The sequence below is a fragment of the Paracoccidioides lutzii genome (genome assembly GCF_000150705.2).
Source record: "Paracoccidioides lutzii Pb01 unplaced genomic scaffold supercont2.56, whole genome shotgun sequence".
NCBI classification, from domain to species: Eukaryota; Fungi; Ascomycota; class Eurotiomycetes; order Onygenales; family Ajellomycetaceae; genus Paracoccidioides; species Paracoccidioides lutzii.
The window spans coordinates 15,882-37,051 of NW_015441002.1; the positions used below are offsets into that span (position 1 = coordinate 15,882).

At 48.1% G+C, this 21,170-nt stretch overlaps 10 protein-coding genes across 10 annotated transcripts; 7 read left to right on the forward strand and 3 right to left on the reverse strand.

Annotated features, from left to right (window-relative positions):
* Positions 1-31: 31 nt before the first annotated feature.
* Positions 32-1,319, forward strand: PAAG_08955 (40S ribosomal protein S3aE; the record flags this gene model as incomplete). Its single annotated transcript, XM_015846679.1, has 5 exons — positions 32-45; positions 169-253; positions 460-966; positions 1,068-1,169; positions 1,278-1,319. The coding sequence occupies 5 exons, from the start codon at positions 32-34 to the stop codon at positions 1,317-1,319; spliced, it is 750 nt and encodes a 249-aa protein (XP_015701600.1).
* A 1,148-nt stretch (positions 1,320-2,467) lies between these two features.
* PAAG_12663 (hypothetical protein) lies at positions 2,468-3,944 on the reverse strand (the record flags this gene model as incomplete). Its single annotated transcript, XM_002789081.2, has 6 exons — positions 2,468-2,496; positions 2,593-2,905; positions 3,005-3,200; positions 3,299-3,423; positions 3,538-3,577; positions 3,709-3,944. 6 exons carry the CDS (start codon positions 3,942-3,944, stop codon positions 2,468-2,470), a joined length of 939 nt encoding a protein of 312 aa, XP_002789127.2.
* Positions 3,945-4,287: 343 nt separating this feature from the next.
* On the reverse strand, positions 4,288-5,557 carry PAAG_12664 (hypothetical protein; the record flags this gene model as incomplete). The annotated part of the gene is made up of 2 exons (XM_015848126.1): positions 4,288-5,409; positions 5,483-5,557. 2 exons carry the CDS (start codon positions 5,555-5,557, stop codon positions 4,288-4,290), a joined length of 1,197 nt encoding a protein of 398 aa, XP_015702260.1.
* Positions 5,558-5,899: 342 nt separating this feature from the next.
* PAAG_08957 (hypothetical protein) lies at positions 5,900-6,458 on the forward strand (the record flags this gene model as incomplete). Its single annotated transcript, XM_015846680.1, has 4 exons — positions 5,900-5,944; positions 6,016-6,230; positions 6,316-6,365; positions 6,430-6,458. 4 exons carry the CDS (start codon positions 5,900-5,902, stop codon positions 6,456-6,458), a joined length of 339 nt encoding a protein of 112 aa, XP_015701601.1.
* Positions 6,459-7,170: 712 nt separating this feature from the next.
* Positions 7,171-9,130, forward strand: PAAG_08958 (splicing factor 3b; the record flags this gene model as incomplete). The annotated part of the gene is made up of 2 exons (XM_002789083.1): positions 7,171-7,242; positions 7,319-9,130. 2 exons carry the CDS (start codon positions 7,171-7,173, stop codon positions 9,128-9,130), a joined length of 1,884 nt encoding a protein of 627 aa, XP_002789129.1.
* Positions 9,131-9,845: 715 nt separating this feature from the next.
* Positions 9,846-12,057, forward strand: PAAG_08959 (hypothetical protein; the record flags this gene model as incomplete). The annotated part of the gene is made up of 2 exons (XM_015846681.1): positions 9,846-9,862; positions 9,987-12,057. 2 exons carry the CDS (start codon positions 9,846-9,848, stop codon positions 12,055-12,057), a joined length of 2,088 nt encoding a protein of 695 aa, XP_015701602.1.
* A 746-nt stretch (positions 12,058-12,803) lies between these two features.
* PAAG_08960 (ER lumen protein retaining receptor 2) lies at positions 12,804-14,076 on the forward strand (the record flags this gene model as incomplete). Its single annotated transcript, XM_015846682.1, has 6 exons — positions 12,804-12,916; positions 12,997-13,055; positions 13,158-13,241; positions 13,330-13,535; positions 13,631-13,881; positions 14,040-14,076. The coding sequence occupies 6 exons, from the start codon at positions 12,804-12,806 to the stop codon at positions 14,074-14,076; spliced, it is 750 nt and encodes a 249-aa protein (XP_015701603.1).
* Positions 14,077-16,344: 2,268 nt separating this feature from the next.
* PAAG_12665 (hypothetical protein) lies at positions 16,345-16,722 on the forward strand (the record flags this gene model as incomplete). The annotated part of the gene is made up of 2 exons (XM_015848127.1): positions 16,345-16,477; positions 16,559-16,722. The coding sequence occupies 2 exons, from the start codon at positions 16,345-16,347 to the stop codon at positions 16,720-16,722; spliced, it is 297 nt and encodes a 98-aa protein (XP_015702261.1).
* A 1,017-nt stretch (positions 16,723-17,739) lies between these two features.
* PAAG_08961 (hypothetical protein) lies at positions 17,740-19,358 on the reverse strand (the record flags this gene model as incomplete). Its single annotated transcript, XM_015846683.1, has 5 exons — positions 17,740-18,232; positions 18,363-18,508; positions 18,576-18,633; positions 18,746-18,868; positions 18,937-19,358. 5 exons carry the CDS (start codon positions 19,356-19,358, stop codon positions 17,740-17,742), a joined length of 1,242 nt encoding a protein of 413 aa, XP_015701604.1.
* A 1,226-nt stretch (positions 19,359-20,584) lies between these two features.
* PAAG_12666 (hypothetical protein) lies at positions 20,585-20,920 on the forward strand (the record flags this gene model as incomplete). The annotated part of the gene is made up of 1 exon (XM_015848128.1): positions 20,585-20,920. One exon carries the CDS (start codon positions 20,585-20,587, stop codon positions 20,918-20,920), a length of 336 nt encoding a protein of 111 aa, XP_015702262.1.
* Between the last annotated feature and the right edge of the window lie 250 nt (positions 20,921-21,170).

Consider the following 21,170-nt stretch of genomic DNA (forward strand, 5'->3'; position numbering starts at 1 on the left):
GCCAGCTGCAAGATAGGCCCGAGTCGCAAATATGGCTGTCGGAAAGTATGTTCATAGTGTTTATTACCCTTTCTCTTTGGATGTGGGATTGAGCATGAGGATGAGAATGGGGATGGGAATGGATTAGGGATTAGGGATCATTGATATGCTGATGGATTGTGTGTTCAGGAACAAGCGTCTGTCGAAGGGTAAGAAGGGCCTGAAGAAGCGGACTCAGGATCCCTTTTCGAGGAAAGATGAATATTCTGTCAAGGTATGTGATGTTATATCGTGATCACCCTGGGGTGGGGAGAGTTTAGACGTGCATATGTAGAAAAATACTAATAATCTCTCTTTTCAATCCATCAGGCTCCTTCGACCTTTGCCATCAGAGAGTACAATAATCCATCCACCCCAATCCATAACACAGAAATCCACCGAAAAAGAAACCCACATAAAGGAATGCCAGGATGCTAACAGATACCCAGCGTTGGCAAAACTCTTGTAAACCGCACAACCGGCCTTAAGAACGCCAACGACGCCCTAAAAGGCCGTATCTTTGAAGTCTCACTTGCTGACCTCCAAAACGACGAAGACCATGCCTTCCGCAAAGTGAAACTCCGCGTTGACGAAGTCCAAGGTAAAAACTGCCTCACAAACTTCCACGGCCTCGACTTCACGTCCGACAAGCTGCGTTCGCTTGTGCGCAAATGGCAGACCCTCATCGAGGCCAACGTCACCGTCAAGACCACAGACGACTACCTCCTGCGCCTGTTCGCCATTGCCTTCACCAAGAGACGGCCTAACCAGATTAAGAAGACGACGTATGCGCAGTCGTCGCAGATTCGAGCTATTCGGAAGAAGATGGTGGAGATTATTCAGCGGGAGGCGGGGACGAGGAGTTTGGCGCAGCTGACGAAGCTTATTCCCGAGGTTATTGGGAGGGAGATTGAGAAGGCGACGCATGGGATTTATCCATTGCAGAATGTGAGATGTTACCGCCTGTTTCTAATGGCGCTGTTCGCTGGATGTTTGTCCTAGTTGGAGCGTTGATGCTAATTTCGTTCGTCTATCTTTGCGCTGTATAGGTCCACATCCGTAAAGTCAAGCTCCTCAAATCGCCCAAGTTCGATCTGGGTGCTCTACTCGCCCTCCACGGAGAGTCGAGTACTGATGACAAGGGACAAAAGGTAATGCCCAATCCAATCCAACCCACCAAACCAAAATTAGCATACCTTACAATCCTCCACCATTTCCACATCAGCATTTTACTCATACCATTTTTCCGTTGATCATAGGTCGAGAGAGAGTTCAAAGAGACCGTCCTCGAAAGCGTTTAAGCAGTTGCAAAATGAAATAGACGTTGGGTTGTGTGGGGAAGGGCGGAAGGGGCAAAAAGGGGAGGTGATAAAGGGGGACCTGCAAGTCGGGACATTAATAAATATAAAGATCATGTAAACCCCCCTGAGGAGCTTTTCTACCTTAATAGCCTTCTTTTTCTTCATGTGCTACTGCCGCTGTCGCTGCTGCCGAGGTCCTCTAGTCTACTTTTCTCTTTTTATTCTCTTGTTTTCTTGTTTTTTTAACGTGGAATATGTCAACTTTGTGTTTCATGTGTTCTTCCATTTCGACTTAACTTTTTTTTCCCATTCCATGATTGATTGGTTGAGATGTCCAAAAGCGCCAAAACGGTGTCAATTCAAAGGTTCTTTGTATTTCTCATATTCAATCCCCATCTCTATGTCCCATCGGTCGACCGATCAGCGAGCGAACGGAACGGAACGCTGACATGAGAGGAAAAGTATTTCCACAAAAAGCCACACCCAGATATTACCCATCGTTGGCTAGAATAGTTTCCCATTGTTTTGTTTGTTGCATTTTTCCAGCTGCTTTTCAGCCGCAATCAATGGGGTATGTGGCACGGTTTACTGATATCTTCTCGCCCTTTTTCTATCTTACCCTCAACCTCCCTTCCCATAACTCATTCTCTTCACCGAATGTCACCTGCATGACGATTTCAATCAACTCACCCAGAGATATATATAAAAGTAACATGTCAATGTCCACCGCTGTGGCGTTTAGGCTTGTTAGATGCAGCCCTGGCATCTTGATTTTATATCATGAATGTGTTGTTACTGTTAAATTAAAATGTACTGTGGACGTCTATAATCTCTGCGCACCCAACATAATCTACCTACCTAACCACGCCCTCATTTTCAGGAATGTGATGAAATTGCAGTCGCAGAACTGAACTAAATGTCTATATAGCAGAAACCATTTGCTCTAAGTAAGTATCTATCCGTACATAATAACCTCAGCTGTCTTCAAAAGCCAAAAAAGGAAATAAATTCCATATACCAACCCCCTGTTCCCAACCAGCGTCAAAGGACATATTTTATTATATTATTAATAGCCAGCCATATCTCCAACAAAACACCCAAACCAAACCCAAAATCTTCACAAAACATATTCGCCGCCATCGCGCGGTCTAATTATCCTTCAGGAACTCCGTAACAGCTAAACACAACATCCATCTGTTAGCAAAGCTCTCCCCTTTCAACCCCCCACCCCCAAACCGGAAAAAAAAAAAAAAAAAAAAAAAAAAAATCTCACCATCTTTAAACCCCACCCCATTCTCTGAAATAACCCAATGCCCCGCCTCAACATCCACAATCTGATACCTAGGAAAAAATCTCTCGATAACCGGTAGCGTGCTATCCTTGACATACCCACTTCTCGTACCGCGGATGAAGAGTGCGGGTCCTTCGAACTTCAGGTCCGCGGGCGCTGTGGCGGGGTTGTAGGGGAAGGAGGCGAGTTCATCGAGCGAGGAGGCGAGGGTTGAGAGGGGGATGCGGAATTTTAGGATGTGGGATGCTGGATTGCGGGTTAGGTTTGTTAGGAGGAATTGGCGGATTGGGAGGGACTGGACGGTAGCAAATATGGTTAGAGATACGGTGTGTGCGTTGAGAAGAGGGAGTGTGGCAATTGTGTGATAATATGTTGTAGATGTTGGTATACGCACCTCTTCATATCGCTCCAATATCTTATCCGCCTCACTCTGCTTCGTGACGCCCGCTCTCTCAATCTCCCGCATGGCCTTTACATAGTTCACGAACTGGCTGCCCAACTTCGCGGAGACGGGAGCATTGTCGACAGATATCAGTGATGAGATGAGCTGCGGGGAGCGGAGTGCGAGGGTCATTGCTGTCTTTGCGCCCCTGGTTTCAGCTATATCAGATACACATCAATTGGATATTTGCCTTTGGGGATTGGGGATGTTTGGTGGAGGGGTAGGGGAGTAGGGAGGAGGAAGTACATGGAATGCCCAATCAAAGCCGGCTTGTGCAGTTTGAAGCGCTGGATAAATGCCTCGACGTCATCTGCCATTGACATGTAGTCGTGCGGGGACAGGTGCGGGGAGTCTCCGTGGTTTCGTAGATCCTGTATGTTGAAACCGTTAACCAAAATCATAGTCAATGAATGCATATTACCCTACACCACGATGCCGGCATGCATCAAACCCCCGCCCAGCGGAAGCTAAAGAAAGACACCTACAATCGCCCAAATCCTCCTCCTCAACTTCGCCGCCAACGCTCTACAACATCACCGGTATCACGTATCAGTTTCGCATCCTCCCACTTTCCACTTCCCACTTCTCACATCTTCCTTCCCAGCCTCCGCCACATGGATCACCACGTATATTTGCATGTAAGGTTATTTGCTTACTTACTGATACTCCTATTGTTCTGTTTGGAGCCAAAGAGTCCATGCATGAACACGATCGGGCTGCGGTCTTCATCGATTGCGGCAGAGTTATCGAGAGAAGGCCAGATTTGGTAGGCGAGCTCGGGTTTACTTCTTAAGGGTGTTGATGGAATTGGGGTGGAGCTGAATTGACGATAGCAGTAGGGGATGGTGCGGCGGAGGGAGACGCCACGAGGGATGGGGATGCGGAGTCCCATTGTTGTGTGGTATGTGGGTTTGTCGCGCTGTGGTGGTGTGGGGGAGGGATATTATTCCTCTGTAGGCGGTGTTATGGTGATGGGATGGAAGGGGAGTTCGATTTCTTTTCTCGGCGGGAATGTCGAGGGGGGTGGATTGATACCACGTGACCGGTATCTGAATGGATGGATGTGACTCCAAGGGAGTATGTAGGTGGATGAATAGGGGGTAGATGCTATCTATTCGGGGGTAATAAAAAAAGAATTCGTTAAGATAGTGTAGTTTCATAGCATGTCATGGTCTACCCAAGGCATCATCATGCCAAATTCGCAATTAATCATACAGCCGCCTTCCCCCTGCTTCTCACCCCCTCCCTCCCTCCTCACCACTCCCCTTCCTATCACCAGCATGAAACGCCCTCTTCCTCTCCGCCGCCTCCCTCGCAACCGGATTCTCTAAAGCCTTCCTTGCCGCTTCATTCCCCGCAATAACCTTACTCATCCCCGTACCTGTCCCAAGACAAACATCCCGAAACCCCCACCCGTCCAAATAAACCCCCACAAAAAATGTCTGCAGTCCCCCCTTCCTCTGCACCCCCTCCCTCTCATCCACATACCTCACCCGCACCCCCTTATCCATAACCATCTTTGCCAACTCCTCCTTATACCGCAGCACAGGCCTCTCCCTCTCAACCCCCTCCAACCTCGGAATCCACAACTGCGTCAACCACTCCTCAACCATCTCCACCCCGCGCTTCGGATGCGATAATATCACCGCAGCAACATACGCCTCGAACAAATCCCCACGCACCTTCGTCCACGTCTTCGCCTGCCGCCGTATCTCCGCCGCAACCTGCAGCCTCCTATCAAGCCCATACCGCGTCGCGTATTCCGCCAACGTCTCATTTTTGACCAGCATTTCTCGAATCTGAGACAGCCGGCCGGCCCGCAGACGCGGGAAGGTATCCCATACCAGCCGCGTGGCGAAGATCTCGATGTAGGCGTCGCCCAGCAGCTCGAGGCGTTCGTAGTTTTTCTCTGTTGAGGTGGTGGTAGTTGTGGTATTTGTGGGGTCGTTGACTCCTTCGTGAGTGAAGATAGCGGTTTGGAGGGATTTGTCGGGAACGGGGGGGAGGGGGGGTAGTATGTTTTGGGCGTGGAGGTGGAGGGAGGGCGTGTAGAGGCGGTCTAGGGGGGATTGGGAGTAGTAGGACGGTGGATCTTGGGGATTGTGGGTTTGGGGAGAGGAGGAGGAGGAGAGGGAGAGGGAGTTGTTAAGCGCTGTTAGAGATTGTAGGAGGTCCGGGCCGGGTGCTGAGCCATTTATGGGTGCTTCTAAGATTTGTTCGGGGTGGTTTAAGAGTTTGCGGGTGAGCTTTTGGAGTTTTTGGAGGCGGGATTGGGTTTTTGTTCTTTGTTTTGCTGTGTTTGAGAAGGATGGGGATGTTGGAGTACTGTCCGGTTCCGCATCTGGGAAATTTTTCTTCTAGACAGATATCAGTATATTCTCCGTAGTTTAACAGTGAAGATACTAACTTATAAAAGTGTTGGTTACTCACCTTGCGTTTTTTCACGCCATTCCCCGCGGATGTCTCTTCGGAGGTACAAGGGTCCAGTTTCCGCTTAGTCTCCATTTATAGGTGTTCCTCGTAGTGTCTCCTCTACAAATGATCAAGGGTTGAAGCAGTGGTCAGTGGCCAGAGGCCAGTGGTCGGTTGCTAATAGCTGTTTAGTTGCTGGTTGACTCCAGTTGTCAATCGATGTAATGAATATGCTGTAGCCCAGACAGGACTAGCGCCCACCACCTCCCAAACATTTCCATTCCCTCCCTCACTTAACTGCGTACCTCAAAATCTAATCTCAACCGTCAAAAGAAAGAAAGAAAAAAAAAAAAAAAACCACCGCCAGCAATTTACTGTTCACTGGCCCACCGGCCCACCAGCCCACCAGCACTCAAACACAACCCACAGCCCGCCATGGCCCTCTCCGTTCCCCGCTCCCGCCTCCTAGACCTCGTCAAGGTAAATTCCCCCCTGCTACCCCGTTCCCCCCTTCCAATTGCTCTCCCTATCTACGTCCATCCCACTCACAGCAACAGGCCCAATGCCGCATCTTCTCCCACACCTACAACCCCGACCGCCAACGACTGGGCAACAAAGTCCTCCGCCAGCGCCTGCGCGGGCCTGCTTTGGCATCCTACTACCCGCAGCGAATAGGCACATTGAAGGAGCTCGGCAAGGCATATGAGCATCTGGGACTGCGGATGGTGGATTATGAGGAGGGGGAGAGGTTGGAGGTTATTGAGAGGTATGTTGTGCAGCATTATTAGAATTTTCTGGGTGGTTGAGGAATTGGTGATGGAAGATTACTGACTTGGGGAACATTGATATAGGTTGAAGAGTCGTGGGAAGGGGAATCCGAAGAAGAGGAGAACTGCTGCTGGTAAGATCACTTCTTTAGTTGCTTGTGCTTTTGCATTGACTGACGTTGGTTTCTGCGTTGACAGAGTCGAGATCGGCGAAGAAGAGAGGTTAGTTGGAGTCGGTACACTTGCCCGTGCTGGATGCCACGGGGGGATAATTGGGCATGTTATTAATATATATGTACATGTATATGGACATCGCAATGGGTCTTCTTCCTTTTTGTTTCATGGGACAATTCTACCACGGGGTTTGTTTTCACATTTGGATGGGTGTTTAAAAGGAGCATGTCTGGGATTTTTTTCTTTTTCTTTTCTTTCTTTCTTTCTTCCCTTTTTTTATTTTTTATTTTTTTCGTTTAGGCAATGGTATTTCTAGAGGGTTAATTTCTTATTGGCAGTCTTACACACGTACATATATATATCCTGAATCATCACCTACAATACTGCTGACTCCCTGCACTGCAAACTGCCTGATCTCTGCAGTATATTTCTTTTTGCACGAATATCTATATCACGTGACACTGTCGAATATCGCAGCTTTCTTGCCTCGCAAACACCTGGTTAAGACGACCTCAGGACACAGGACAACAGACAACTTAGCCCTCCCATCTATGCTCCATCTATACTCCATATACATACCTCGATTTACTCCTGGTACAGATACAAACCGCTGCTAGCTTATCCATGCGTCCTGCTTACCCATCTATCAAGCTTGCTTGACTGAGCTGGAGAGACTAAAGGGGAACCTGGCACGCGATCCGCTCCTCACCAGCCTCTGCTCCGATCAAGCCATATATCTAAACGGTAATACTTTCCGACATCATCATGCCTGCCATCACTGCAAAGCCAACTAAGAATCAGCTGAAGAGAGCGAAGCGGAAAGCGAAGAAGAATGAGGTATGTTTGTGTTGTTCAGTCGCTATATACTACTTTTAAAGTGAAGAAGTGTGGCGCTGATTTAACATTCTTACAGCTAAAACCTAGTCAAAATTCTCCTGCGCCGAAAGGCGATACGGTGGAGGAGGTTGTTGAGACGAAGGATTATAAGCAAAATTGCCCTCCGTCATCGGAAGCTCCTCCATCTGAGGCTGCTCCGCCAGAGCGCAACGACAGCGGCAACGCCAATGTAGACGGAAACACAAACACAAACGCAGACACAAACCCGACCGACCCTGAAAACCTCTACGATTCTCTCGACCCCCTCTACGAGATGTACAGAGACGTCCTCACCAAGTTCGAAAAACTGGAAAGGAACGAAGACTCCCTTTCCAAAGAGCCCGACAAGCCCGAAGTATACTTCGACGACGACAATGACATCCCAGACGAAGAAGAAGAAGCCACCGGCCCCAAACTCTCCAAAAAGAAACGCAAGGAAATGAACAAGCTCTCCGTTGCCGAACTGAAAGCCCTAGTCCGAAAACCAGAAACAGTCGAGTGGACAGATACCTCCGCCTCCGATCCGCGACTACTAGTGCACATCAAAGCGTACCGCAATGTCGTCCCAGTGCCAACCCACTGGTCCCTGAAGCGCGAATACCTCTCCTCAAAACGCGGTGTCGAAAAGCCCCCCTTCGCCCTGCCCAAATTCATCCAGGAAACCGGCATCGCCGAAATGCGCGACGCAGCCCTCGAGAAACAGGAACAAGCAACCCTAAAGCAAAAGCAGCGCGAACGCGTCCAGCCCAAAATGGGTAAGCTGGACATCGACTACCAAAAGCTCTACGAAGCCTTCTTTCGCTTCCAGACTAAGCCCGAATTAACCCGCTACGGTGAGGTGTACTACGAAGGCAAGGAATACGAAACGAACCTTCGCCACCTGCGGCCTGGTGAGCTGAGCGATGAGCTCAAAGACGCATTGAATATACCACCCGGTGCACCCCCGCCATGGCTCATTAACCAGCAACGCTTCGGCCCGCCTCCGTCGTACCCTGCGCTGAAGATACCGGGCCTCAATGCCCCGCCACCCCCTGGGGCTATGTGGGGTTACCACCCCGGCGGATATGGAAAGCCACCCGTCGACGAGCATAACCGGCCGTTATACGGTGGTGATATTTTCGGTGTCTTACAGACGCAGTCTAATGTGCAGCTAGGAGAGCCTGTGGAGAAGGAGTTGTGGGGAGAGTTGCAGGCGCCGGAGGAAGAGGAGGAGGAGGAAGAGAGTGAGGAGGAAGAGGGTGGGAGTGGGGATGAGGGAGATGAGGAGGAAGGGCGTGTGAGGATGGGACTGCAGACGCCTAGTGGGCTGGAGACGCCGAGCGGAATGGTATCGACGATTCCGTCGGAGTTTGGAGGGGCGGAAAGCGTTGTTGGTGCCAGCGGGGAGTTTGATGTGCGGAAGCATACGCGCGGGACGGAGACTGAAGAGTCGCCTGCTGCATACCATAGGTCGGCCTATACAGTTGTTCCTGAGCGGGCAGCGGCTGTTAAAGGGTTCTTTGGCGGGGATCGGGCATATGATCTTAAAGCGGCGGGTGCATCTGCATCTACATCTGGCGCAGCTGCGCACGGTAATCTCCCCGTGCTTGGTGTGGATGATCAGAGCCGCAAGCGGAAGAAGCCCGGTGATGTGGACGTTTCTGTGGATTTGGATGCGCTGCAGGGGAGCGACGGGACTGGGATTGATAAGGAGAGGTTGAAGGGGTTGTATGAGAAGGGGAGGAGGGAGGAGGGTGTTGGGGGGGTGGGGAGTGCGAATTGGGGGTTTCAGGAGGATTTGAGTGATATGATTGCTAGTGAGAGTCGGAAGAGGTTGAAGAAGGAGGAGGAGAAGAGAGGGAAGAGGTAGAGGGAGAGGTAGAGGTAGCGGTGAGAGATGGAATGTGATGGTGGCTGGGAGTTTGGAGTTTGATGGGTTTTTGGCGTTGGGGAAGGGATAAGTGGGAAAATACTATGTACCAATGTCCAATTTTCTTGTTTGATTGTGGGTTTGAGATAAATGTTTTCCCAATTGAGTTCTGAAGGTGTTTCTGACACATTTTGCTCCGTGCTGATGTGCGCATGTAGCAGGCGGCATAGAATGAGTTATGGATTGAGGAGGTCGACAATCAAACATTCTGCCTCGAAAACGGATAACCGTAAGCACATTGGATGTACATATTTCTTATCCAAATCTGAATCTTTCCTCTCATTTCATTTCATTTCTTTCCCCCTCTTTGTATGTATAAATATTACCCCTATCCATGCAAGCTCCAATGTCACGTGCCACAGACCTCCCCAAAATTTCATTTTTATTTAAACCCGAAAACCTCAACGAACTACAACCACAGAACAAAAATCAGAACACAGAACACAGAACAACAGAGAACACAGTGCAGGATCAAAATCCGGCACTGTAGGATAATATGCTCCATACGTCAGCTTCTAGATTATGAGTTGATTAAACAACACTCTGACTCTTACCCACTCTTCACCTCGCCGCCGCCGCATTCTCTCCTGCTTTATCTCATCTAGCTGCCAAAGTCCACTCTCAGCCTTGCACATCTACGCAATTAACAAACACCATGGATCGTGACAGAAGGTTTGAAATCCTCCATCCCTAACCACCCATTAAACAATGTCCCAATTTCTTGCCTTTACAAAACACCACTTCTTTTACTCTAATTACAAACAAACAACCAAACTAACATTCTCCCCGTCCCCAGATACGACGAAACCCGCCGATTCGGCGAGTCCTACCGCCCCTTCCCGCGCGACGACAACCGCTATCCCCGCTCCCCAACCCCAAGAGCCCGATCTCCCCCACCCCGACCAGCAGCAGACACCTGGGCACCCTCCGACCGTACCAATGGGAGACCACGCAGCCGCTCCCCGCCAAGCTTCCGACGCCGCTCACGAACCCCCCCGCCCTTTCGAGGACGAGATAGAGATAGAGATCGAGACAGAGACAGAGACAGAGACAGAGATGCAGCGTCCAGTTATAACCCCAGAGCAAGAAGGCTATCTCCAGTTCGCGATAATGTGCGCCGCATCTCCCCGCAGAGATTACAGAGGCGCTCGCGCTCACCACCTCCGTCGCAGAGATATACACGGGAAAGAGAAAGAGAAAGGCAGCGGAGTCCTCCCGTTTTAAAGCGGATGAGAGACCCCTCGCCACTGAACAGTTACCACCCCCGCTCTCCGAAGCGGGAGCGCCTTTCCTCCCCCTTGCCCGCGACCAGAGGCAGGTATGAACGTCCTCGCTCACCAGAATACCCCCGCTCCGCCCCACGCGCTCGTTCGCGCAGCCTAGATCGAGATCGAGATCGAAATCGAGACAGAGACAGAGACAGAGACAGATGGGAGCAACGCCACGAGCCTCCCTCCACTGCTGGTGAGCGGTCATGGCGCCGCAGGTCTCCGTCGCCCCGTACGCCGTCGGGACATAACAACTCGGGCCCGGTGTCGGCGACTACGTCGAGACGGTCGTCGCCGCCGTTACATGTGGGGGTGGGGAATATGTTGTCGCGTGCGGGTGCTGTGACTATGGCGCGGTCTCCCGCTAATTTACCGGCTAGGGTACAGATGCAGTCGCAAAATGATGCTAGTTCGCCTGCTGCGCCCGCTTCTACAGGTGCAATGGCACCTTCTCCTTACCAGGCAATTAGATCTCCGCCATCACGGGCTACTGAACCACCACGCGCGCCATCGTCTAGCAGACCAGCTTCACCACCGAGGGGGCCTAGTAGAGGTGGTCCATCACCTCGATTACCTGATAAACTACCCAGACCGAGTCCTGGAAATGGAAACGGAAACGGCAACAGCAATGGGAACAGGAATGGGAACGAAAGGGGTGAAGACGCATGTCAAAATTCAAATTTGCAACAACAGCAACAACAGCAGCGGCCCTCTCCGCCATCACCCGCGCTGCAGAATGGTACACAGCAGCCATTTCGAATCCCCAGCGCACCTCAATCTCTCACCAAGCCACAATCCACTACGCCACCGTCGGCACCTTCTTCAACAGCCCCTGCCCCTACACCTACACCTACACCTGCGTCTGCTCCTACGCCAACGCCACCAACAGGTCCTCAAGGCCGCGTGACGAATCTCGCGCTTCTTTCCGCGCCCACGCGACCAAGGGGTAGTGTCGGGGGTGGTCCGTCGCCGGTTAGTTCAGCCAGGGACAGAGACAGAGATCGGGACAGGGAAAAGGACAGGGACGGTCCCATATCCAGGTCTGGCTCCGGATCTGGATCCGGGACATCGAGACACACATCCCCGCCCATGGCAGCCCACCACAAAGCACCACCCACGGGCCCACGGGCAAGTTCGTCAAGCTATGACTCCCACCGGCCCCCGTTTCGGCATAGCAGTAACTCTCACTCGCACTCTCATACCTCCACACCACACCCGCATACCTACCTGCACTCCCACTCCCACTCCCACTCCCACTCCCACTCCCACTCCCAATCCCACACCCACCCTCGTACCCCGCACCAACCCCGCACAACAAACCACCTCTCCTCCCTCCCCCCGCTGATCCCGGGCGGCAAACTGCTTCCCCTGCCGCCGGCGCTGGATCCGAGTCGGGAAAAGAGGCTGGTGCAGTTGGAGATGGATCGGGAGAGGTTGCTGGAGCAGATTGAGGAGAAGCAGAGGGTTAAGAGGGCTGGGTTGAGGGAGTGGGAGAGGCTTAGGAGGGAAAGTGAGAATGGGGCATTGAGGAGTGAGCTTGCTGAGGGGCATTTGGGGAGGATGGTTGGGGGGGAGGGAGGAGGGGGAAGGGCGTTTTAGGGGGGGTTGGTGGGTTTCTGTGTTAGGGTGTGGAGTGTTGGTAGGTGCATTGTGGGGACGGGTGGTTGCGCTGGTTATGTGGATGTTTGGAGGGTGGAATTGGTTAGTATGTGCTTTCTTTTATTTTTATTTTTACTTTTATTTTACTTAATGTATTATTTCTTTTCCCCTATCCTGGAGTGTCTTTGAGCAAGCGATTCAGGGGTAGTTTAAGGGCTATAGATTGTTCGAATGAATTAGGTTAATAATAATAACACATCACACGCTGGCGAACAACGAGACTACGAGACTTACTTCGGTACCTTATACGTATCTCTCTCATGTCGGATGCCTACATGGATTCATAGCTATGTATACCCAGTCCTATACCATCTCCTCATGCTTCAAGTCAGGGGCTGTTCAGTCCCTGTTATCACGTGACTTGGCCTGGACAATTCCTCCTCGAGCTCTCTCTCTTTCTCTGGCTGTTTCAGGCTTCGTGTCAACAACCAGCAGCCAGCCAACACCCAGCCAACAACCATACAGCAACCAGACAACATACAGACAGCACCGCATACACCTTGGCTAATCTTCCTCGCACATCCAAACCCTGTTTCATGGCGCTCTCCTTCCCTCCCATCTCCCCACCAGAGACTGACAGACAAGCCGCAGTCTCAATTGACACGCCGGAATCAAATTGAAATACATACATATACAATATAGATCAACCGCCAACTAGCGGTTAGACCCGATTCCCACAGCCCAAGATGAATATCTTCAGGTTGGCAGGTACGTTTTGCTTGTCCCGTAGCTTGATCGGAAGTGAGGGCCGGGCAGTTTTGGCTTCGATTCTGGACCAGCTTTCATCGGGGGTTAAGATGTATAGGAGATGGGATGGAATTCGTGCAATGGGAAATGACGACAGCAATGGCTAACTGACTTCCTCTTTACTATGTATAGCGGATTTCTCCCATCTGGTGTCCATATTGATTCTCCTCCAGAAGATGAAGTCGTCCAGTGTACGCAGACCACTCTTTTTTTTTCATACATTGCAACAATCAAATTCTTTCCTGATACACCGTTATCTGCTATACCACCACCACTACTACCAATGCCACCAGCTAAAAATTCCCTCTCTCCATCCAGAGCTGCTCAGGCCTCTCTTTTAAATCGCAAGCGCTATATTTCTTCGTCTACGTTACGCGGTACCTAGGTAAATGCTCTTCTATATCCCTCTCATCCAGCTCCAAAATTCCGCATCAAGAAAACTCACTCCTTAAAACATCATAACAGACCTCTTCTGGACCTTCACCGACTCCGCCTATAACACCATCTTCAAACTCCTCTTCATCTCCTCCTCCGCATACACAATATACCTCATGGTAAACGACTATAAACCCACCCACGACCCAAACATCGATACCTTCAAGGTGCAATACCTGCTCGGCGCATCGGCCGTTCTGGGAATACTCTTCCCACCCAGATATGAGTTCTCAGAGGTATATAAAGCCCCTCCCTATCCTCCACGTCCCTGCGTACTTTCGTTGTAACACCGCTGACTTATTTTTTTTTCCCCTTTTAAAACGTGCTCCAGATCCTCTGGGCCTTCTCCATCTGGCTTGAATCCGTCGCCATCCTCCCGCAACTCTTTATGCTCCAGCGCACCGGCGAGGCGGACACGATAACGACTCACTACCTCTTCGCGCTGGGGATTTATCGCGCGCTATACATACCGAACTGGATCTATCGGTATTTCGCAAATGGGTTCTTCGAGCCTATCTCTGTGATTGCGGGTGTTATTCAGACGATATTGTATTCGGATTTCTTTTGGATATATTATACCAAGTCAGCTTCTTCTTTCCTTTTTTTTTTTTTTTTTTTTTTTTTTTTTTTTTTTAAATTTGCGAGCTCCCCTTTCTTGGGGGTATTTGAGCTCTGGCCTGTCTAGGTACCCAGTATTGATGAGTTTGAACTAACCAACCATCCATTCTCGAATGTGACAGGGTTCTAAAGGGCAAGAAGTTCACGCTGCCCGTATGAATATGTGTGTGACGCACAAAATCGTGGGAAGGATTTTTTTCTCGCTCGCTATGCAATTGATATAATTATCCGATATCCGATATTCGATATATATATATACGTGATACGTCATCTGTTGTATTGGGTATTAGCGGGAATTGAATTTATTACTATCATTATGAACCTTTTTTCTTTCTTTTTTTTTGAGAAAAGTTGGGGGGGTGGGGAAACGGGAAGGGGAAGAAGGAAGGGAGGACTCTTTCTTATCGTGGGAGAGTTTTTGAAGGTGGTGAAGTGAAAAGCAGGGTAAAAAGTGGTGTGTGTATAGAGGGAGTGGGTGTTCTCATTTGTATGCTGTACTATCAAATTGGCTGATACGGGCAGCCAATGTTGTATCAAATTCTGTTTTTTTCGGATTCGGCTGTCATTTTTCTTTTCTTTTCTTCGTTTTCCCTCCCTTTTTTCCTTGGATGGTTTGGTTTGATGTTTCCTTGGTGATAACTTTTACCTCCTTCTTTTCCTCATTACTATGCCTATTTTTTGTCCTTTTTCCTTCTCCTTTTTAGCTCTTTTATCTTCACCTTTGTCATTTCATTTAGACTATGGAAGGTTCTCCTTTTTAGTATACATTTTTATCTATATAAATTTTAATGCCGTGTCATGTCATGTCATGTCATTTGATGAGATGGGGTTAAGGTAGGTGATGATCATGATGCTGGCTTCATTTATATGAGAGGCAGGTTTTAAAAAGGTTTTATAAAAGCGGCTGGATGAAGGTTAGATATACAAATTATGTATGTACAGGACAGCTGCACTGCTTTGGCATGTTGCAATGTACGGAGGTTCAGTTAGTTCTTAACTCCTGGAGTTGGAGTAACTCAACCCTTCTTGCTATGGTTTATACGTTAACCGGGCCCTAGTGGTTGATTTCATAATCAACCTCCGGTCGGACCCTCAACGTGAAATATTTTCTTAGATACTCTATTCCATCTTCAAAATTCTATAACCAGTCAACGCAATGACTTCTTCATATATTTTAATAGAGAATAAGATCACAGAAGCTCTAGAATCCATAGCCAATGTTGAAAATCCTAATATTAGTGCATTGGCAAGAGAATTCAATGTTCCTTACTCACATTTGATCAATTGATTCCATGGCCCCCTCCCTCGCACCAAAAGAACTCCTGCTAACCAATTACTATCTTCTGGCCAGGAAAAATCACTCTGTCAGTATATAGAAACACTAGATAAGATAGGCCTACCTCCCAATCAATCAATGATACTTGGTGCTGCCCGATTTGTCCTTGCAGAGAGTCATGAAGATCTCATTGATCTTTCATCTGAGATTGGAGAACATTGGATCAAAAGATTCATCAAACATCATCCTGAATACAATATATGATGGCAGAAGACCATTGACATGGCAAGGAAGCAAGCCCACAAGTTGTCATTCATACTTGATTGGTTTAACCTTTTTAAGGAGACAGTGAATAAGTTTGAGGTCCAACTCAGTGATATATACAACTTTGATGAAACAGGGTTCAGGATAGGAATCAGACAAGATCAGTGGATAGTGATGTGAGATCCTCAAAGACAGACTTGTGTTGGAAGCTCAAATAATAGAGAAAACCTTACAATCATTGAAGCAGTCTCAACAGATGGCTTCATCATCCCTTCTTTGTACATTCTCACTGTGAAGCAGCTACAGGAGCGCTGGACCAATGAGATTGAGAAGAATGTCATGATAGACATGTCAGACACTGGCTATAACAATGATCAAATCACTTTTTCAGTGAATTCAACACTTCCATCACTCTATGAAGAGTTGCATCAAAGAATCTCATTGTTTGCTTCTATTGGATGGCTTTGACTCCCACTGCATGTATGAGTTCATGGATTATTGCAACAAGAATAACATCATCCTCTTCTATCTTATTTCACATACAAGTCATCTATTACAGCCTCTGGATATAGGGGTTTTTCAGGTGTTCAAGCATCATCATTCATTGGCAGTTGAAGAAGCAACAAGATGTGATTGTGAGAAGTTTACAAAAGTTGAATTTCTTCATGCCATCACCTCTATATGAAAGGTGACATTCAGAATTCATACAATCAAGAGAGGATGAAAAGCAACAGGCCTGGTTCCATTCAATCCATTCATCATCCTTAATAAATTATGTGAGTTTGAGATAACTCCTATGAGTCCATCTACATCTGTTTTCATCAACTCCTTGACCTGGTATACTCCTTCAACTGTTCATCAATTCAACTGATATAAGTGCAAATTCTATGGAGGACATCAAAGACCCTGAATATATTCAAATTGGGCTAGAGAAGCTCTATAAGGGCAGTATCATGATGGTCAATACAGTGACTCTTCTGCAGGATGAGCTCTCAAAAACTGCCGCAGCCACTGCAGCTTGTGAATGCCGCTGGCAAACATCCTGAAGAGTAGTACATAAGGGAGGGGTCATATCCGCATCTAATATATGCAAGATGACAGTCATTCATCAAAAGCTTGATAATCAGGAGGCATTAGAGAAGTTGCACTCAAAATGGAAGAAAGTTATGGTGGAACTTAAAAACAATATTGTAGAGACAAGGGTATTAATGTTAGAGCCACCAAATTCACTAGGAAGAGTCATAAATGGATTGTCTACTGCATAAGCAAGTTGTATTTAATGGATCTTGCTACATTCATTGATAAATTAATTTAATATCCTGGATAAAATAATTTTCACATTGAGATGGCAGTTCACGTTGAGGTGGCGGACCCTTGTATGCGAGGGTCCGACCGGAGGTTGATTATGAAATCAACCACTAGGGCCCGGTTAATAATACTCACCGGCTGACTAACTAGTAAGAACCACTCATTCCATCGTTACCAGATGCCGTAGGCAAATTTATATAAGCTTTAGATAGAGAAAAGCAATAAAAAAACAAAAAGATATAAGAATAATTCTTTCATACATAAAATGAAATGAAAGGACAGATAAATCTAGAATCATATGAGTAAATAGAAGTTCTCAAGAAAGTAAGAGGGACTTATTGAGTTAAGAGCAACTTCATCTCAGTCTTGAAGAGACGGTAGCCACATGTCATCGCCATCCATGCCAAATATATAAACTTCATACAAAGGAGAAAGCAAAGATAAAATGGAAAATGAAAACGAAAAGAAACACAAAAAGTATGCCTTCGTATAAATAAATACGAAAAGTCTTTAATCTCCCCTCTTTTTTAAGCTTTTTTTAAATTTCATTTACCCTGATTAACTACCATAGTTAACAAAATAAAATGGCTTTCAAGCATATCGTCAAATAAAAGTCGAAAAACAAAACACAAAGAACATAGGGAAAAAATGACATCAAATATGAGCATAATATAAAGAGTTCAACTGCCATATTCATATCCCATCCCCCCATTATTTGATACTCATGCCCATTACCATTACCATTACCATCGCCATCCTATGCCAATCAGATGCCCAATGCCCAATGCCCAAATGTCAATGTTCAATAATGTGATTCCCAGTCCTAATATCAATTCTCATATTCCCAAATGCCGACGTCGACGTTTATATCAAAAGCCCAAACATTCTGCTTTTGCCACAGTCGATGAACTTCCCAACGTTAAGCCCTCCTTTCAAAGCTCCCCCTCCGAACCTAAACCTTCCCCTCAACCGCCTCAATAATGCGACTCAGGAATCCCATGCCCCTCGTCATACGAGGCATGATAATCCAAATGACTTGTCGATGCCAAATGCATGCCTCCCCCAGATATCTCATCCATGGCACCGGACATCGATCTCGGCAACGTCGCCAGTCCCGTGGGCGCCAAAGGGTTGACGTGATGTTGGTAATGGCTGTGATGGAGATGGTGACCGTGGCCTTCGGGACTATGGCTGTGGCTGTGGCCGTGGCTCTGACCCCAACGCGAGCCCTGGACGTGGTGATGGGATGAGTATTTCCTCTGCGATCGTCCCGCGGTGCTGGCGCCGGCACGACTGATTACGGAGTTCCGTCTGGAGCCGGGCGGGGAGAGAAGTTGTGGGTTTGGGAGGGTTGTTAGTTTTGGGGAGTTTTTGCGGGAGTTTGGAGGGGTGAGGCGGCAGCCGCCGCGGCGGACTTGGCAGGTTGGGCAAATTTTGACGAAGCGGGAGATTAGTTCTTTAGGGACCCTGTTGGGTTATTGGATTGGTTAGTTGGGACTTTTTCTTTGAGGGGAAGTTTGTTGCAATATTTGTTTTTTTACTTTGTGCTTCCTCTTTTCTTCACTCTTGCCCCCTTTTTTCTCACGAGATGGGTTACACATACCAGGAATATAGCCTTCGAACCTGTGCTGAGGTTTTGTCTCGGCCGCCATGCTGACATTGCTGGTGTGCCTTTGTCAGAATTTTGAACAACTTCTCCCGGATTGCGACTGGTTTCCCTTCATGGCAGATGAACCGTTTTAACTAATAATCGCTTAGAAAAATACCCCAACCCATACACTTGAGTCAAAAACGGCAAAAGGGGCCATACCTCATATGCTCTGTTATTATCATTTTGCTCAAGCTTGAACATCTTCTTGACCCAGAAGCTACAACACATAATCAGTCAACGTTTACGAGAACGTGCAAGTCTGACTATGTGACTATCATCTTCCTCTTCATGGACAGAGATAAGAGTAGCAAGAGCAGAAATTCTCTTACCGAAACTGCGCCGACTCTATTGCCGTATTTTTTGGGTCAATGAGTACCGTTCTGATGTTTCGTGCCCTACTTGAATGTATCAAGGCTTTATCCTGCTTTTTGACCGATAGGTCTTGGACGTAACTTCGAACAAGGAAACCCCATCAGCAATTTGACCTTTTGAAAATACAAAATAAGGATTGGATAATCACCTGGCCACGAGCTGGTCGAACTCTCCAACGTCTGGAAACCCTTCCAGCGGCGGTAGCACTGGCTCAGAAGCCATCAAGTGCTCGTTACATGACTCTTGCCTCTCAATCTCGACATCTCGTAGAGGGTCAGGAATGGAGAGGTATCTCTGGGATGGAGGATACCTTGACTGGGCAATATAATGAATCGGGTACTGGTACCCATGACTCGGCGGAGAATGCTGTTGCGTCTGAGCATACACTGATTGTGATGTTGCATAATGAGGGGGTAACTGGGAGCCCTCAGAGGAAACGGAAGAATGTTGGCTGTACGGGGAGAGAAGATGAGTCGAGTAGGAATGCAGAGATGGCTGCGAAAGTCCATATTGACTGCTAGAACTGTAGGTATAGTCCTGCTCTTCGCTAGTGGAATACTGATGGTTCATCGTGAATGAAACCGGCTGAATATATGGGCGATTGGTTGACTCTTTTTTTTGTTTCTTCTTCCTTCCTGTAAACACGCTATTGTCAGGAGGATTCTAAAATGTCCCAGTCACAATATTGGAGCCGCAGCAGGGCTGATCTTGACAGATAGTGATGACAGAAATCCTGGCGCTCCTTGAGGCTGACGAACGAGGGCAAAGGAGAAAGGTGAGAGATTCAACAGTTTGGAAATCAGAACAGGTTTCTTCGCTTGTTAAAAGGTTGGAGGATCCCTCAGCCTTACCAGGGTATATTACAACCACCAATTCTAGTGGTTCTTTTGGAAAGATTGCAGATGGAGGAAAAGATGTGCAGGCTCGGGACCAATGGATTAAAAACCAACGAACAAGGAAGAAATAAAGAGGAACTTGGCTCTCTTCTTATAAAAATTGAAGTCACAAGTGTCTGAACTAATATCAGATGTCAGGCAAAAAAGGGAGGAAAGGAGGATTAATAACAAGTGAGAGCTTTCACGGCTGAAATGAAGTCCGAGGTGCCTCAGGGGCAGAGCCAGCAAGACAAGACAGAACGAGGGAGTATTTAAAGACAACAGAAGAACTTACTGGATACATCTAGAGCTCAACAACATGGAGGACAGTACAGGGAAGAGAAAATGAAACAAAAGGGGAAAGAAATGGAGCAATAATTGCGGACCAATGCCTGCGAGGTACCACGAAACCACGAACTGATTTGCACCGTAGGGGGGCACAAGCAGATATCCAGTGAGGGGCAGCTATTTATTGGTACGTACAGTGCATTGACAGAAGCAGCAGACTGGCTAACTGGCTAAACGGTATGGGATGTCTCTTTGTGGCTGGTGGGAGGGTTGATATTCGTCAGGCAAGCCGTTGGAAGCATTGGCTTGGTCCCATCCGTGTGCTCCGAAGATTTTTTATATATGTATTTGTGTATTGTGTTTGTTTTACTCGAGGATTATAAAATAAAAATAAAAACCAGCTGTTTCCACGGGGCTGGATCAGGCACGAGGTTCCAGAGAACAGGAAGCTCTTATGTGTCTTCTCGCTGAATCCCAAAGCAGGGCGATATTGTCGTCTTCGGTCCCTGGGATTCTGCAGGACACATACTTCCGGCAGAGAAGCCCACACAAATAAGCCGGGAAGGGGGGTGGGGCGGTGGGGCGGCGGGCTGAGGTGGCTCGCAGTATTAAGTGTGAATCGATCATAGACATATGGTTCTATGCTTGGATAATGGGCTTGCGGGAGACAGCCACGTTGAGATCTGCTCACCCAGGAATTTTTCAGGCTGGCGCTCCGGCATTGCTCGACCCAATGAAGAGCAAAAGGCGGTTGGCGCTGTCAGTTGTCACCAAGTGTCTCAAATAATAATGTGCCAGGGTTTAGCGTTGCGGGCGGACGCTGACGGTCAGTCGCCGTTGGCGGGCAGACGTGTGCATCGATCTCTGAAACCCAGCACCAGGAACGCCTTGGTTGGCCTGAGTCTTTTGTGCGTGGATGATGGGCCTGCTGTCGCTGCACACGATCTTCCTGGTGGGGGAAGTTGGTGACAGTGGTGATTTAGCTAGAGCCTTCGAGGGGGAAGAGGGAGAAAAAGGGGGTTGATGTGATGTCGTTCTGCTCTGTCCACGCATTGATTGATCTGTCCGTGTATAACTTAACCAACAACTCTAACCAGTTACATACTACAACATCGTGATGCATCTTCCTGTTCCATGAGAGCTGCTCAATGGCCTACAGCCTAAAGAAAGTTGTGTAATATCTGTGTTCATGTCATGTCCAAGGCTTTCTATTTGTCAA